The following is a 13,734-nucleotide window of genomic DNA, read 5'->3' on the forward strand; positions in this document are numbered from 1 at the left end:
GAAGACGAGACATCGACCACTGAACAAGTTAAGTCGCAAAAGGATTTGATTCGTATACCACTGACTTCGCCTTTACTTCTTGTCGATGATTTAATAAATAGAATGTGCGTGTTGAGTAAACAAATAAAAGTATTGAATGTTGTGTCACTGTCTAACATGAATTTGTCTGATTTCAAATTGATGACGTTGTGTATTGAGAAGTGCCGAAATTGCACATTTTCAAACGTGGTATTAAACCGTTTATTATGTACAAAATGCACCAAAATTACTTTTGATAAATTGCAAATTAAAGACTCGATATATCTTGATACATCAAATAAAATGTCTTTCTTTGAATTTTCACATTTTTGTTTTTTCAAAATCCGCCAAAGCGAAGATGTGAAAATATCAAATTTGGTGTTACAAAAACTTCGCATCTTTAACTGCAAAAATGTAACAGTTGCACAGAGCGAATACTCCAATTTGATATGCAACCAAAGTTCTTCTATTATCTTTGATAATAGCAACAAGGAATTGAAAGTTGCAAACGAAACCATTTTTTCAAGCTTTGAAGAAATTTCCAATTCACAAATTAATGTGATTTGGAGTGGTTCAGTCAAAATTGTTAAGTCGAAATTGTCGCAATTTGTGAATTTTCCTAAAAACAACGAAACTGCTATTTTGACCCAAATCGATTTTCAAGAAAAGACTGGAGATGATACGAAACAAGTTTATCCAAATTATAATATTCGTTTTGTGGCAGGAAAGGTATCAAAAGTAAGTTATTTTGACACTAGATGCATTCCAAATTTGCCAGGAATCAACTTGAACTTGTCATATACCAATGATTTCAATGGAGAAAATGTATATCTTGAGGATGCAAAAAATGTTTTTATTAACAGTTACAAACCCCTCAAATTGTTTTGCAAAAATGTCGAAAAAGTTTATTCAATCTCAATGAATGTTGTTCACAAAGGAGTGGATTTTGACTTGCAAATTATATCTAAAAGTGACAAACATTTGGGCAAACAGGACGAAACCACTGTATCAAATAGTCACAAAAATTCTCGTGTTGTGTGTTTTGAACATGTTGAAATAAACAGTCTTAATTTACTTGAAGTGTATGGCAATGTGAAAAAATGTGAAGTGTGTATGTTTTACAACACAAGTCCATTTGACGATGATCATATTTATCATTACAAGAGATATAACATGTCAAGTGTCGATGTTTTACATATCATCATTTCGAACAGAGGTCAGCAAATGGTTGATTTGAAAAAATGTAACGCCAAAAAGATAATTTTAGAGACAGAACACCCTTTCTTCGTCAAAGAAATTGTGCTGAACAGAAACACCAAATTCGTTGACACTGGAAAAATTCTATATCGAAAAATCAGTGGCGGTGATCAAAACGTCGAAATCAGAACATCAGAGACAAAATTTGCTGAAAGAGGAAAGGAAGTTTATGTTGTCAAAAAGAAGAAGGAAAAGTTGTGTTGGATGAAATGCACAAAAATTGTTTGTGAAAATGAAGTTGAAGAAATTGTTGTGAAGGGATGTCGTGAACTTCAAGAAATTGTTGTTGGTTGTAATACAAAGAAAATACACGTTCAGTCTTGTGAAAATTTGAGAACTATAAGTGGAGACACCAAAAATGTAAAAATCGTTGTGAGAAATTGCATCAATTTTATTGAAAAGTGAAATTTTGGTAGTTTTTTATGTTTGATATCATCAAATATATTTACAGTTTAATGAAAAAACTTCTGTAAATATCAACCTTCTATTTTTATATTTTATTAGTATAATAAAATATAACTGAATAATGCTTTATTAAAAAGACCATGAATGGATATGTCTAATTCCTTCAAGGAAATAAAACAACACGTCCGTGCTAACCCCATCAAAAAATCGGTTTCTTTTACAACATGCAATGTAATATGCTTAAATGAACTTTTTTAATTATCACCCCCAGTTTACTGAGTTGACAAATACATTGCTAAAGAAAACTCATTTTTCCCTCTTTTCAATAAGGTTGACGTAAAATTAATTTACCATGAAATCTTGCATTTTGGTATAAAAGTATAATTTTTACCTCCTTGGATCTTTTAGATCCAGCCGTTTTTTCTGCATTTTTTTCAAGTAATACATTTTTGGTCTTTTATTTAGTCAATAAACTAAAAATAAAATCTAAAATTTATTTTGTCTTTTATTGTTTTTTGAAAAGCAAAAAAGAATGTTGTGTATTATTTTTAATTTTGGAACAAACAACAACAAATATTAAAAATTCATGTTAAATTTATATAATCATCAGACAAACAAAGAAATAAATTTAAAACCAATTCATTCAATCTTTAAATTTGTATAATCATATGTTAAACTCATTTTTTAAAAACTTGAAGTTCTTGTTTTATAATATTTTTTTGTATATATAAACGTCGTTGTCTATCAACTTCTTATCATTTGTTGTGTAATTTGCAATTAAAAGATTATTAAGAGTCTTTATTGTTTAAATTTCTTACTGATATTGATAAGAATTAATTTCTAACTCAGTTCAATGTTGTAATATATTTTTGTTTAATGTGTATTTATTGAATTAACTTCTTATTTGTTGTTTAAATAGACATTGTTAAATAAAACAATATTAGAGCATATAAAATAATATTATACATCAGTTACAATTATTACAACATTATGGTTTCAATAAAAATTAACACATTTTAAAAATTGTTTATAAAAAAATGATTATGATATAATCTTTGCATAATACATATGAATCCGACAATATATCATTAATATATATTATTTTCTTTATATACAACAACCAAAACCTTGTAGACGATATAATTGACTCATCAAAAATGACTTGTTGTTTGTTTTATATCATAAAAAACTATTTTATAAAATGTTTATAATATAAATGATTTTTTATAAAGTTATTAAAAAGTTAAAAGTTCTTTTTTTTCGATTTTATATGAAAAAAATAAATAGTTGTTTTTTAGTTATTAGTCGTATATAAAAATTAACAAAAAAAGAGGAAAAACCCGTTTGAACTCCTTTCTGGATTTTTATCCTTGTGATTTTAGTTAAATTAATATTCAAATGATAAAAAAATTACTAAGATATTCGAATTATTATTATTTTAAACCATCCCGAGTGTTTATAATAAAAAACAAACGAATGCCCAGACGACTAACGTTTGTAATAAACGTTTTGTCTTCACTTGAAGTGACATTTAATTAATATGATTTACATGAATTCATAGATTGTTTTTATCGTAAATATACATACTTACAATTGAAGAGAATAAATCGTCTGTTTATTTTTTTCTAACAAGATTAACTTAGCAAATTCTTCTGTCAGTTTTGAAATATTCACCATTTTTTGACATTAAATGGCTGGATCAAATCGATACCAACTGAAGAATAATACTCAAAAACCCAACTTAAACATTTTTCGTTAGAACTTTTTCTGAGATTGTTCACATACAATTCTTTTCCAAGTGTTCTGATATAAGAACAATATGAAATTGTTTCGTTAAAATATCGAGCAATTACAAAACAGTTGGTGATAGCAATTTCCAGTATATTTTTTTAAACAACACTAGTGTACATCTTGTTCCCTTAAAAATCAATTTGTATTCTGAACACATAAAATTAAAAATATCAACAGGGTATTTCATTTTGTTAAATAAAAGGTTGATATTTGATTTTTTGAAGAAAGGCCGCAATTATCAAGAAAGGTTGTTACAATTAAAATGTTTTTTTTTTGAAGGCATAAAGTGTTTAATAGAATATTACATTTAAAAAAACAATTGAATAGTGGATTTTTTTTCTTTTTGTAATTCAAGTTTATTTTTGAGTTTTTCGATTTCATTTTCTATATCTTTTGATTCGATTTTTTGTTATTTTTTCGATTTAGAAATTGTTTTCAATTGTTTTAGTTTTGTTTCACTCTTATGGTAATAGGATTTTAGTTGAAAGTTTCTGAAAGTGGTTTGTTTTTTTAATTGTCTCAATTATTTCCACGTTACCTTCCTTCCAAGTTTCGAGATTGTTTAAAAAACAAATCTAAAATCCATCTGAATTATAAAGTTTAGTTTTTTAGGAAGGTAATCAATCAAACGGTTGACCAAAATGCTACCAGAATGATTATTTGATTCAACACAGCCTTTATAAAACTAAAAGTGTTTATACAAAGACTGGTTTTTGTATCAACTAATAATAAAAACTTAAATCCCCGTTTTATAGTCTTCATTGGGTTGTATATTTTGTCTTTTTCTTTTCCCAAAAATTTATACATTTTTCATCAATAAATCAAATAAGCCAAGAATACACACTTTCCGTAAATTTTCTTCGAAAATTGAAGTAACTTTGTAAATACCAACGTTATGAATTCCTTGAAAAAGCAGTTCGTTTCTTTTTCGTTTGTCGTCGCATTTAAAATAGGAATACAATTCTTTAAATCGTGTCATCGTGAATGCAAATTTAACAAAATTAATCTCCATTTCGGAACCAAAAACTTCTTTAATTGGTAGTTGTCACGTTTAAGTTTTTGTCAATAATTTTATTTTTTTTTCATTTTTTTCACAATTTATTTTTTTCAGTTCACGATTTGAACTCGTTATTCCATTTTCATTTTACTATAATTGAACAACATTGTATAATATATATTTTTTTCAAAAAACTAAAAACACTGCTCTTTTTAGCAGTATTGGTCCATTGGGGATTAGGTACGTCGGCGAGTTAAAATGTTTTTAAAAAGAAATACATCGATTAAAAATGAATTAAAAATAATCTAAGATTAACAATAACTATAAGAAATAAATAAATTTTTTTATCATTTTTTAAATTAACTTAAATTAATTAAAATAAAATGAGTTGCCTTGACAGTTTTCACATCATGATCGTGTCGCAGTACTTTTCGATTATAGATGATTTTATTTCATTGGAGTTTGTGTGCAAAAAGTGTCAAAACAACATGGAAAAGTTCCATAACAACCCCGTCCAAATAAACACCAAAACAATAAAATATTTTCCAAACATTGAGACACTTAACTTATGGACAAAAAAAGACGAGAACTTTGGAAATGATATTTTTGATATAAACACTTCTAAAAGTGACAAAATCGATTTTTTCCAAATTAATGTGTGGTTTGCTGTGGATTACACCTTCATGCAAAACAATAAGAACACCAACATCTTGTGCAAAAATGTCATTTACACAAGAGAAGACAGACAAAAGTATGGGGACACAATACCACGCAACATCAAAATTATTGGGGCAAACTGTTATTATGGTTCTGAATTTACTTCTTTTGTCATACCAAATTCTGTCACTTTGCTTCAAGAGGCGTGTTTTTGTGAGTGCAGAAACCTCAAAGAGGTGCACATTTCAGATTTCATCTTGTCACTTCCACCAAAGTGTTTCTTTTACAACGAGTCGTTGCTTGAAATCATTTTGCCATCTACCATGAAGTCGATTGGTGATGAGTGTTGTTGCGGATGCACTTCTTTGAGTTGTGTTGACATTCCAAGTTGTGTAAGTGTGATTGGAAAATGTGCATTTAATCGATGTTTGAATGTAAAGAGTGTTGTTGTAAGAAGAGGCGATTGTATCATTGAAGACAACTGTTTTGAAATGTGCTGTTCTTTGACATCAGTGTCACTTCAAAGCTCAATTTCATGTATTGGAAAATCATGTTTTGGGAATTGTAATTCATTGAGTGTAATCACACTCCCCAAGTGTCTCAAATACATTCCAAACAGTTGTTTCTTCAAGTGTGGCAATTTAATAGAAATTGAAATACCAAATGGTATTACTAAACTTTGCAAATCATGTTTTTATGAATGTGAAAAACTTGTACGTGTTGTATTACCTCAAAGTATCAAAGAGATAGACTGTGGTGCTTTTGTTTTTTGTTCATCTTTAAAGGGACTTGAAATTCCACATAATGTGACAAAAGTTGGCGACTCATGTTGTTTTAACTGTCTGTCACTTAGAATTTTAATTCCAAGCACTCTAAAATCTATTGGAGTCAACAGTTTCACAAATTGTGACTTTGTTGAGTATGAAAACAAATGTTGCATATCTTAAAAACTTAATATTTTAGCATTTATTCAGTTAAAACATAACATTGAATCAACATTGTTTTTACAGAATATAACGTTTAGTTTTACTTATTGCCAAAAAGTTTGCCATGAATGCCACTTATTTTTTTAATAATTTCAATGTTTTACATAAAGATTAGATATTGTTTTTTGTAGCGATTTGGAAAAACTTGACATTTTTTAACAATATATTTATGAAAGTTTTTTAAAAAAATATTAATTCGTCATTAATTTTGGTTTATTTAAAATAAAGTCTTATAAGAAACTTCACATGTTAAGATACATCACTTTCTTCTTTTGTCTAATCGTTTCTTTAATCATTTTCATTTATAAGTTTGCGTTTAAATAAAATAAAGAATTTAAGTTATTCTTTTTTAATTTATCAAAAAAAAATATTACAAGTATTAATTATTATTATAAAACCTTGCTTTATCACTTTCTCTCATTTTTCAATGCTTTGTATAAATAATTGTAATAGAATTTTTATCATATAAATCATCACTGAGTATTATAATAATTATAATAACAATAAATTAATTTATTGTTAATGTTAAATATAATTTATTATAAAAATAAAATATTATAAGTATAATTAAAACATTGATTTGATTGGTAAGATAATTAACAATAAAAATGTATTTTATCTTATGTTGGTCGATTTACACTCAAGTCGACTTAAATTCGATGTAAAAATAACTTAGAATGTTAAATTTTGAAATAAAAATATAATCCCGAAATTTGTTTTGTCGTTCCTGTTGTTTTTTAAAAAATAAAAAATATTTAAAATAAATAAAAGTGTAATTAATTGACATATTGTTTTCTTTTAATACAACAAATGGTTAGTTTTTTGTGATTGCAAAAATTCGGCAATATAATTTATTTCAGATGGTTTTGCTTGTTGAAAATGGATATATTTAGCGATATTTTTAATAATAAACAAATTTATATTAATTTGGCTTTTAAGATAATTAAATAACAGTTATTTTATGATTTTTATAAAAAATACAATGATATTGACATTATTGTAATTATAATGTCAATATTATTGTAATTAAAATGTTAATAGTAAGTTATAGCTTTTGAAATTAATACAATTCAATTGTGAACATATTATAATTCATACAACAGACTCCACCGACTTGAAACTACCTTACCACCACAGTGTTTTATTTTAAATAGAACAAATTGTATTTTAAAAATGTACACTGTTATTTTCCAATTTAAATTCGAAATTCAATAAAACAAACCCTAAATAGAAATACTGGCGTTGTTTGTCAAATCAAAATAAAAGAAAAACATTGTTTTTATTATTAATTTATGTTTGGAGTTATTTTTTGAAACCAGAATATAGACAAATTGTGTGCACGATACATGTTATAAACACAAAAGAAGTCAAAAATCGCATTAAAGATCCAAAGTATTTGTATTACAACGCGGTATTTATAACTTATCGTATTTTTTATCGATAAGAAACACAATTATTAAAATAGAAAAACAAAGCAATATTTAAACACAAATTTGATAATCAATCACAACATTCAACAGGTTGTTTCTTCTTATTTATTATAATACATTCGATTTAATAACCACAAACATTATTTATCAAACAGATGCCGACTCGAAACATAGTCAGCAAAAGGTATCCGCATCTGTGCATCCCTGCATCCAGTCTTCTGTCCTCCACCTAAACTCCAAAAATGCCAAGATTCTTACTAACAAGGCATTGATGAATGGCGACGAGTACAACTCGTTACAGAGTCATACAATTATACAACAATCGACTCTAAAACTTTAATTATAAAACAGCCATTCAGTCGCCAAGAAAGTGCTTGAAAGGCTGCATAAATGATCCACAACAGTGGAATACTCTCAAGACGGGTATAAATGCTTTGTGTCTAATTTTCAATGGAAAATTGGGACTGGGCGACCAAAGCATCCTGTCACTAACGTGCGGCACTTTCAGAACCTTTTGTCAAAAGACTAAAAGGATCAACAATTGAGTCAGTCTATTTCTTCCTGACCTGTAGTGGTATCAATTAATTAGTCTTACAACATTCTATTACAAGACACTTGGAGTATCTGGAAAATATTAACCACAAACGTTCAAAATTATCTGTTATTACTGACGTTGCTATCTGCTGATTATGAGTGAATTGAGTTATTTCTATACATTGGTTTTGTCTTTACAAATATAAATGTAATTGTTTCAAAACTAAAACGTTCGACTTTTTTAACAAGAATAAAAATTTAATTTAAATAATATCTGAATTTATTAGAAACATTCACTCTTGTGTTGGTGTGTTTATGTTGGGATACACAATGCAATAAAGACATTTCAAAATGTTTATCAAAACGGTTTCTAATGAGACTTATAAATAATTATTTTTAATAACCACTGGTGAGATACTGTTTAATTTGTGATAATAATCATACCATGATTAATAAAACAGTTGATATATTATAATTAGCGAAAAAAAGGTATTATAATAACTGATGGTGATTGTGTACTGATGTAGAAAGCATAAATCGTTTCGTATGTTATTTTACTTTGACTCTAATGAAATGTGAATTGTGTAAAAACAACTATACAATCGTGCTTGGTTTTGTGATTATAACAGTCCGAGCATCAAATGTAAGAATGTGTTTGTGTTCAATGCCAAACGAGTGTGTTGAAAGTTATTGAAAATAAATTGACTAATACGACGTTTATTGTGGAAATTGTCACGTTTATTGATAATTGGTTTTGTGATTGTACTCAAAAAATGAAATAATATTTGTATTAAGTATAATAACAAGAGCATATCCCCCAATCCAGATCTGCATTGGATTGGGGGATCACCGAATTTGCAAAGTTTAAATTACTTCATGATTTGATAAGAAACAAAACATTTAAACTGTTTGCCATGAGACCTCGCATCAAGATTCTGACAAACTTTGCAAGGTGAATTAAACATTTACAATCAAACGTGATCTTACACCAAGACGACATTTTGATTGTTTCAATTGATTATGATGTGTTGGTTGATGGAAAATTGACGAATTTATTAATAAGAAAAATATATTTTGAAAGACAGTTGAAACGTCTGAAATATTTACAGTGTTGTTAAACGGTGTTGGACACGTGACGTATAACGACATCCTTTAATTTCCAACTATGTGGAGATGCTTAAAACAGTACAATTTCAAACAACAAACAATTGGATTTAATTTTATGATTTTATTAAACATCATTATATTTCTTGTTTACTGTTAAATTTGTGTGATAACATAAAAATAATCAAAAATGATTAAAGGATACTTGGGCTCTTTGGTGGTTCAACTGCTTTAACTTCGGGCACATCAACAAGCTTCTCTTCCTTAGTTTCTTGTTTTACTTCGTCCTTTGGCTTGACGTCCTTCTCTTCTTTGTGGTCTTCTTGTTCATCGGAGTGTTCACCGCCAAGACCAGTTTTTGAAACAAGTGAAGCAAACTCTGCACATGTCTTTTTCAATTCATCGGGTTGTCCAAACCCAACAACATGCCCTTTCTCAAGCATCAAGACCTTGTCGCACGTCAAAATGGTGTGGAGTCTGTGTGCAATCATGAACATTGTGCTTCCTTTGCAGTGTGTGAACAATGCGTCAAAGATTCTCTTTTCTGTTTGCAAATCGACGTTTGCTGTTGCTTCATCGAGGATGATCACCTTCGATCGTGACAACAACCCACGTGCAAGACAAATGAGTTGTCTTTCCCCAATCGAGAAGTTTGCACCGCCTTCAGCAATTTCAAGATTCAGTCCATCACCTTTGCTGAATAAACTCTCCTTCATGTTAACGTCTTGAAGCGCTTGGATCATCTCTTCGTCGGTGTGCTTCCCAAGAACATCCAAATTTTTTCGTAAAGTGCCTCTGAACAAGACTGGCTCTTGTGGAATGACACACAATCTTGACCGAAGCGTCTCAAGTGAAAGTGTCGATGTGTTGACACCATCGATGATCACACACCCACTTGTCGGCTCATACAACCGGAACAATGCAACCATGATCGACGACTTTCCTGCTCCCGTACGCCCCACAATACCAACTGACTCTCCAGGATTCACATGGACCGTCAAGTCATTCACAGCTGGCGGCAACTCCGCTGAATACGTCATCGTTAAGTTCTCAAACTTGACGTCTCCCTGCTCAGGCCAATTGGGACCAACACGACCCGTCACTGTCGGGTCGTCTTCCGTTATCCCTCTCTCTGATGGCAAATCAAGGTAATCACAAACAGCAGCTACAGCAGTCGACGCCATCTGGACTTCAACGCACGATTGTACAAATTGTGTTAAAATATTGTTGTATTGGAACATATACATCACCATTAAGGCAATTAAAGACGGGGAAATACTTGCAATTTGAATTGCGCCGACTGTCACAATAGCACCCAGTGATAAACACCCAACTAACTCAACACGAACACCCAACCATCTTTGGCAGACATTATTGGCGTAGTAAATCTTCTGTTGTTTGTTCAATTTGTTGGACAATATCGAAGTGAATCTCCTCTCGTTGTGCATCACTTTGATGGTGTCAAGTCCAAGCAAAGTCTCTTGGAAACTGTTGTACAATGGACTTCTATTTACAACATCGAGTCGAAGTAATTGTTTGGCATATTTCATATAGATCTTGAACACATAGAAGAACCAGAATAGACCAAGAGCCATCACTGGCAGCATCAAGGAGTTGACCATAACTGGAATGATAATTAGCACGACAAGCATTGTCACCGAAGCAATAAACTGAGCCAAAGACAAATTGATTTTATCATCCAAAGTAAACAAGTTCTCTGAGAATCTATTGAGAATACGACCAATTGGGGTTGTTTGGAAGAATGACATAGGTGAGTTCAAAACATGGTTCAACGCATCAAAGTGGATTTTAATTGAAGCTTTCCCGTTCAACGCTCCTAAGAAAAAGAATCTGAAAATAAAGAGGAAAAGTACAACGGCAATGATTCCTCCATATATACCAACCAACTCGTATCCATTCAATGATTTTGTAAACTCGTATTGATCCTTTTTTGATGGATCTGTCCATAAGACCAACCAGAAGTTGGAAGCAAGCAACAAAAATGATGAAACGAAGAAGAAGAACACCACCATAGCAAAGTTGAACCATCCTCCATATTTTATATATGTCATCATCGTCTTTAAAATAGATGACGTATCACGGCTTTCTCCATGAATAAGTTGTGTGACTTTGATTCCATTTTTCATTTTACGTTTTAATATTCTCTTGCCATGTTCGTCCTGATGAGAAACGTTCGCTACATAATTTGAATACAAACGCAAGAATTCACTTTCTTGTTGAGCGTGCAACTCTTCGAAAGTACCTTGTTCGACAAATGTGTTGTTCTTCATCACATAGATGTAGTCACACTCGGGGAGGTATTGGAATGTCTGTGTGATCAAAACACGCGTCTTTTCTCGTAGAATGCCTTTGATGCAGTTGTTGAAGATGTTCTGCCCGACATTTGCATCGACTGCACTCAAACAGTCGTCAAGTAAGTAGATGTCTGCATTTTGATACGCCGCACGTGCGAGCGCAAGTCGCTGTTTCTGTCCACCAGAAAGATTTGATCCGCCAATCCCAACTTCCATTTGGTCTGCACCTGGGAAGTTTTCCAAATCGTTTCTCAATTCGCAAGCCGCAACAACCTTCTCGTAGACGTCGTTGTTGTGTTTCTTTCCAAAGACAACATTGTCGTGAACAGTCAAGTTCTGTACCCATGCATTCTGTGCAACATACCCTATCTTCCCATTGTACAACGCCATACCATTTGTCTTGTGTAAGTTACCAAGCAATGACCGGAAGAACGCGGACTTACCACACCCAACTTCACCAATGATTCCAATCAGTTGCCCCTTCTTCGCAGTGAAGTTGATGTCTGAGAGCGCAGTCGAGTCGTTGTCTTCCCATGTGTATGTCGCATGTTCAACTGCAATACTTGGCGCATCGGGCGCTGCAGTCTCAACAGCAGCAATTACATTGTCTGCATCTCGGTCTTTTTGGTCTTCACCTTTCATCAAGAACTCTTGAATTCTTCTCAACGAAGTGACACCTTGCATCGTGTCGTTCAACAGTTTTGGGAATCTAATAAGTGGAAGTCTCATGATGTTAAACAGACCAAGCGTCAAAAACGCTTCTTTTGGGCCAATAGCATCAGCCGACCCATGTTGGATAATAATCAGAATTAAATAAGTAACAAAGGAAACCGTTGGTGGAATTGCCCAGACGATGAAGTTCATGCAACTTCTAAAAGCAATGACCCACAAGATTCTTTTGACTTCTTTCTTTCTTGTGTCGTGTAACTGACCATGCAGGTGTCTTTCCCATACCATCACTTTCACTGTCTTAATCGCATTCAATACTTCTGTCATGAGTTTCACACGGGTATCTTTAATAATCATCAACTGCTTCATTTGGTTAACAGTGAGTTTGGCTATTACAATGTTTAAAAATACTGAAATTAACATCACTAAAAGTCCAGCGCATGCACTCCATTGAACCAAATAAAAGAGCCATATCAACGACAAAATAACTTCCAAAGTACACGACCACAACAAATGGACTTGTGAGCACATATCATTCACACAGTTTGCATCAACAGACATCATATTTAAAATCTGGCCATGTGGCGTCGTGGATTGCGATTTTGCATTCATCGCGAATATTCTTTCATACATTGCCATGACGAGTGTCGACCGCATTTTCTGACCAACAACAGTGGTAATATAAGTGAAATAATGTCCACACACAGAAGATGTAAGTGCAATAATCGCCACAAATAAACCAAACATCGCACCAGTCCATTTCTGATATTGCCATGACAACGACTCAGCAACTTGTTCGTTAGTCCATGAAGACTCTGAATTCTCGATGTCGTTCCATTTGGTACCAAAGTTAATCATTACGCTTTGTGCAAAAATTGGGATGAACAAAGTGACATCATAAATGAGTCTTGGAAGCACTGCGATCAACATGGGCTTTGCATTCAATCGGAACATCACTCGCAACAATTTGGGCTTTGGTTTCTGTTTCGCCGTTTCCCAAGCAACTTCGAATTGCCTTGTTAAGTAATTGGCTCTCTTTTTCATATCCAATTCTTGTATATCTGACTCATTGAGTGACGTTTGGGGTTGGTTTTTAGACACCCCAAGAAGCATAAGAATCTGCGAGAAAGTAAATATTTGGATAAAGTGTTGTATCTTCTGTTTAAGAGTCATTTGGTTCACATTTCTCAAGTCTTCCTCTTAATTAATTGTAAATAGTATTAAGGGAATTGACACTTCTTGCATGACTACAGATATATTTTTTTTATTTATTTTTAGTTTAAATATTATATCTTGAGTTTTATTTTTATTTCCTTATAGTCGGGGGATAAATGGCATTAAAAAGGGACAAAGGTAGTTAATTTTGATAAATATAATTTTGAAACTATAATTTTTAAAAAATCTATTTAAAGGTCAAAATAAACATAAAATTAAAATATTAATTTAAATTATAGTTTTTTAATTTTAAATGATTATACAGTTAGTTCGGATTCAAATGAAACAAGTCTCATAATAAATTGAATTTGTCTCAAAACAAATTAAAATTGCACCTATATTCAATTTTGTTTCAA

General features: G+C 31.2%; 2 protein-coding genes across 2 annotated transcripts; one reads left to right on the top strand and one right to left on the bottom strand.

The window, feature by feature from the left end:
- Positions 1-4,851: 4,851 nt before the first annotated feature.
- Positions 4,852-6,072, top strand: EIN_117330 (hypothetical protein; the record flags this gene model as incomplete). Its single annotated transcript, XM_004258932.1, has 1 exon — positions 4,852-6,072. The coding sequence occupies one exon, from the start codon at positions 4,852-4,854 to the stop codon at positions 6,070-6,072; it is 1,221 nt and encodes a 406-aa protein (XP_004258980.1).
- Positions 6,073-9,373: 3,301 nt separating this feature from the next.
- EIN_117340 (metal resistance protein YCF1, putative) lies at positions 9,374-13,207 on the bottom strand (the record flags this gene model as incomplete). Its single annotated transcript, XM_004258933.1, has 1 exon — positions 9,374-13,207. The coding sequence occupies one exon, from the start codon at positions 13,205-13,207 to the stop codon at positions 9,374-9,376; it is 3,834 nt and encodes a 1,277-aa protein (XP_004258981.1).
- Positions 13,208-13,734: the final 527 nt, after the last annotated feature.

The sequence above is a fragment of the Entamoeba invadens genome (genome assembly GCF_000330505.1).
Source record: "Entamoeba invadens IP1 unplaced genomic scaffold scaff_1105074725163, whole genome shotgun sequence".
Taxonomy (NCBI): Eukaryota; Evosea; order Mastigamoebida; family Endamoebidae; genus Entamoeba; species Entamoeba invadens.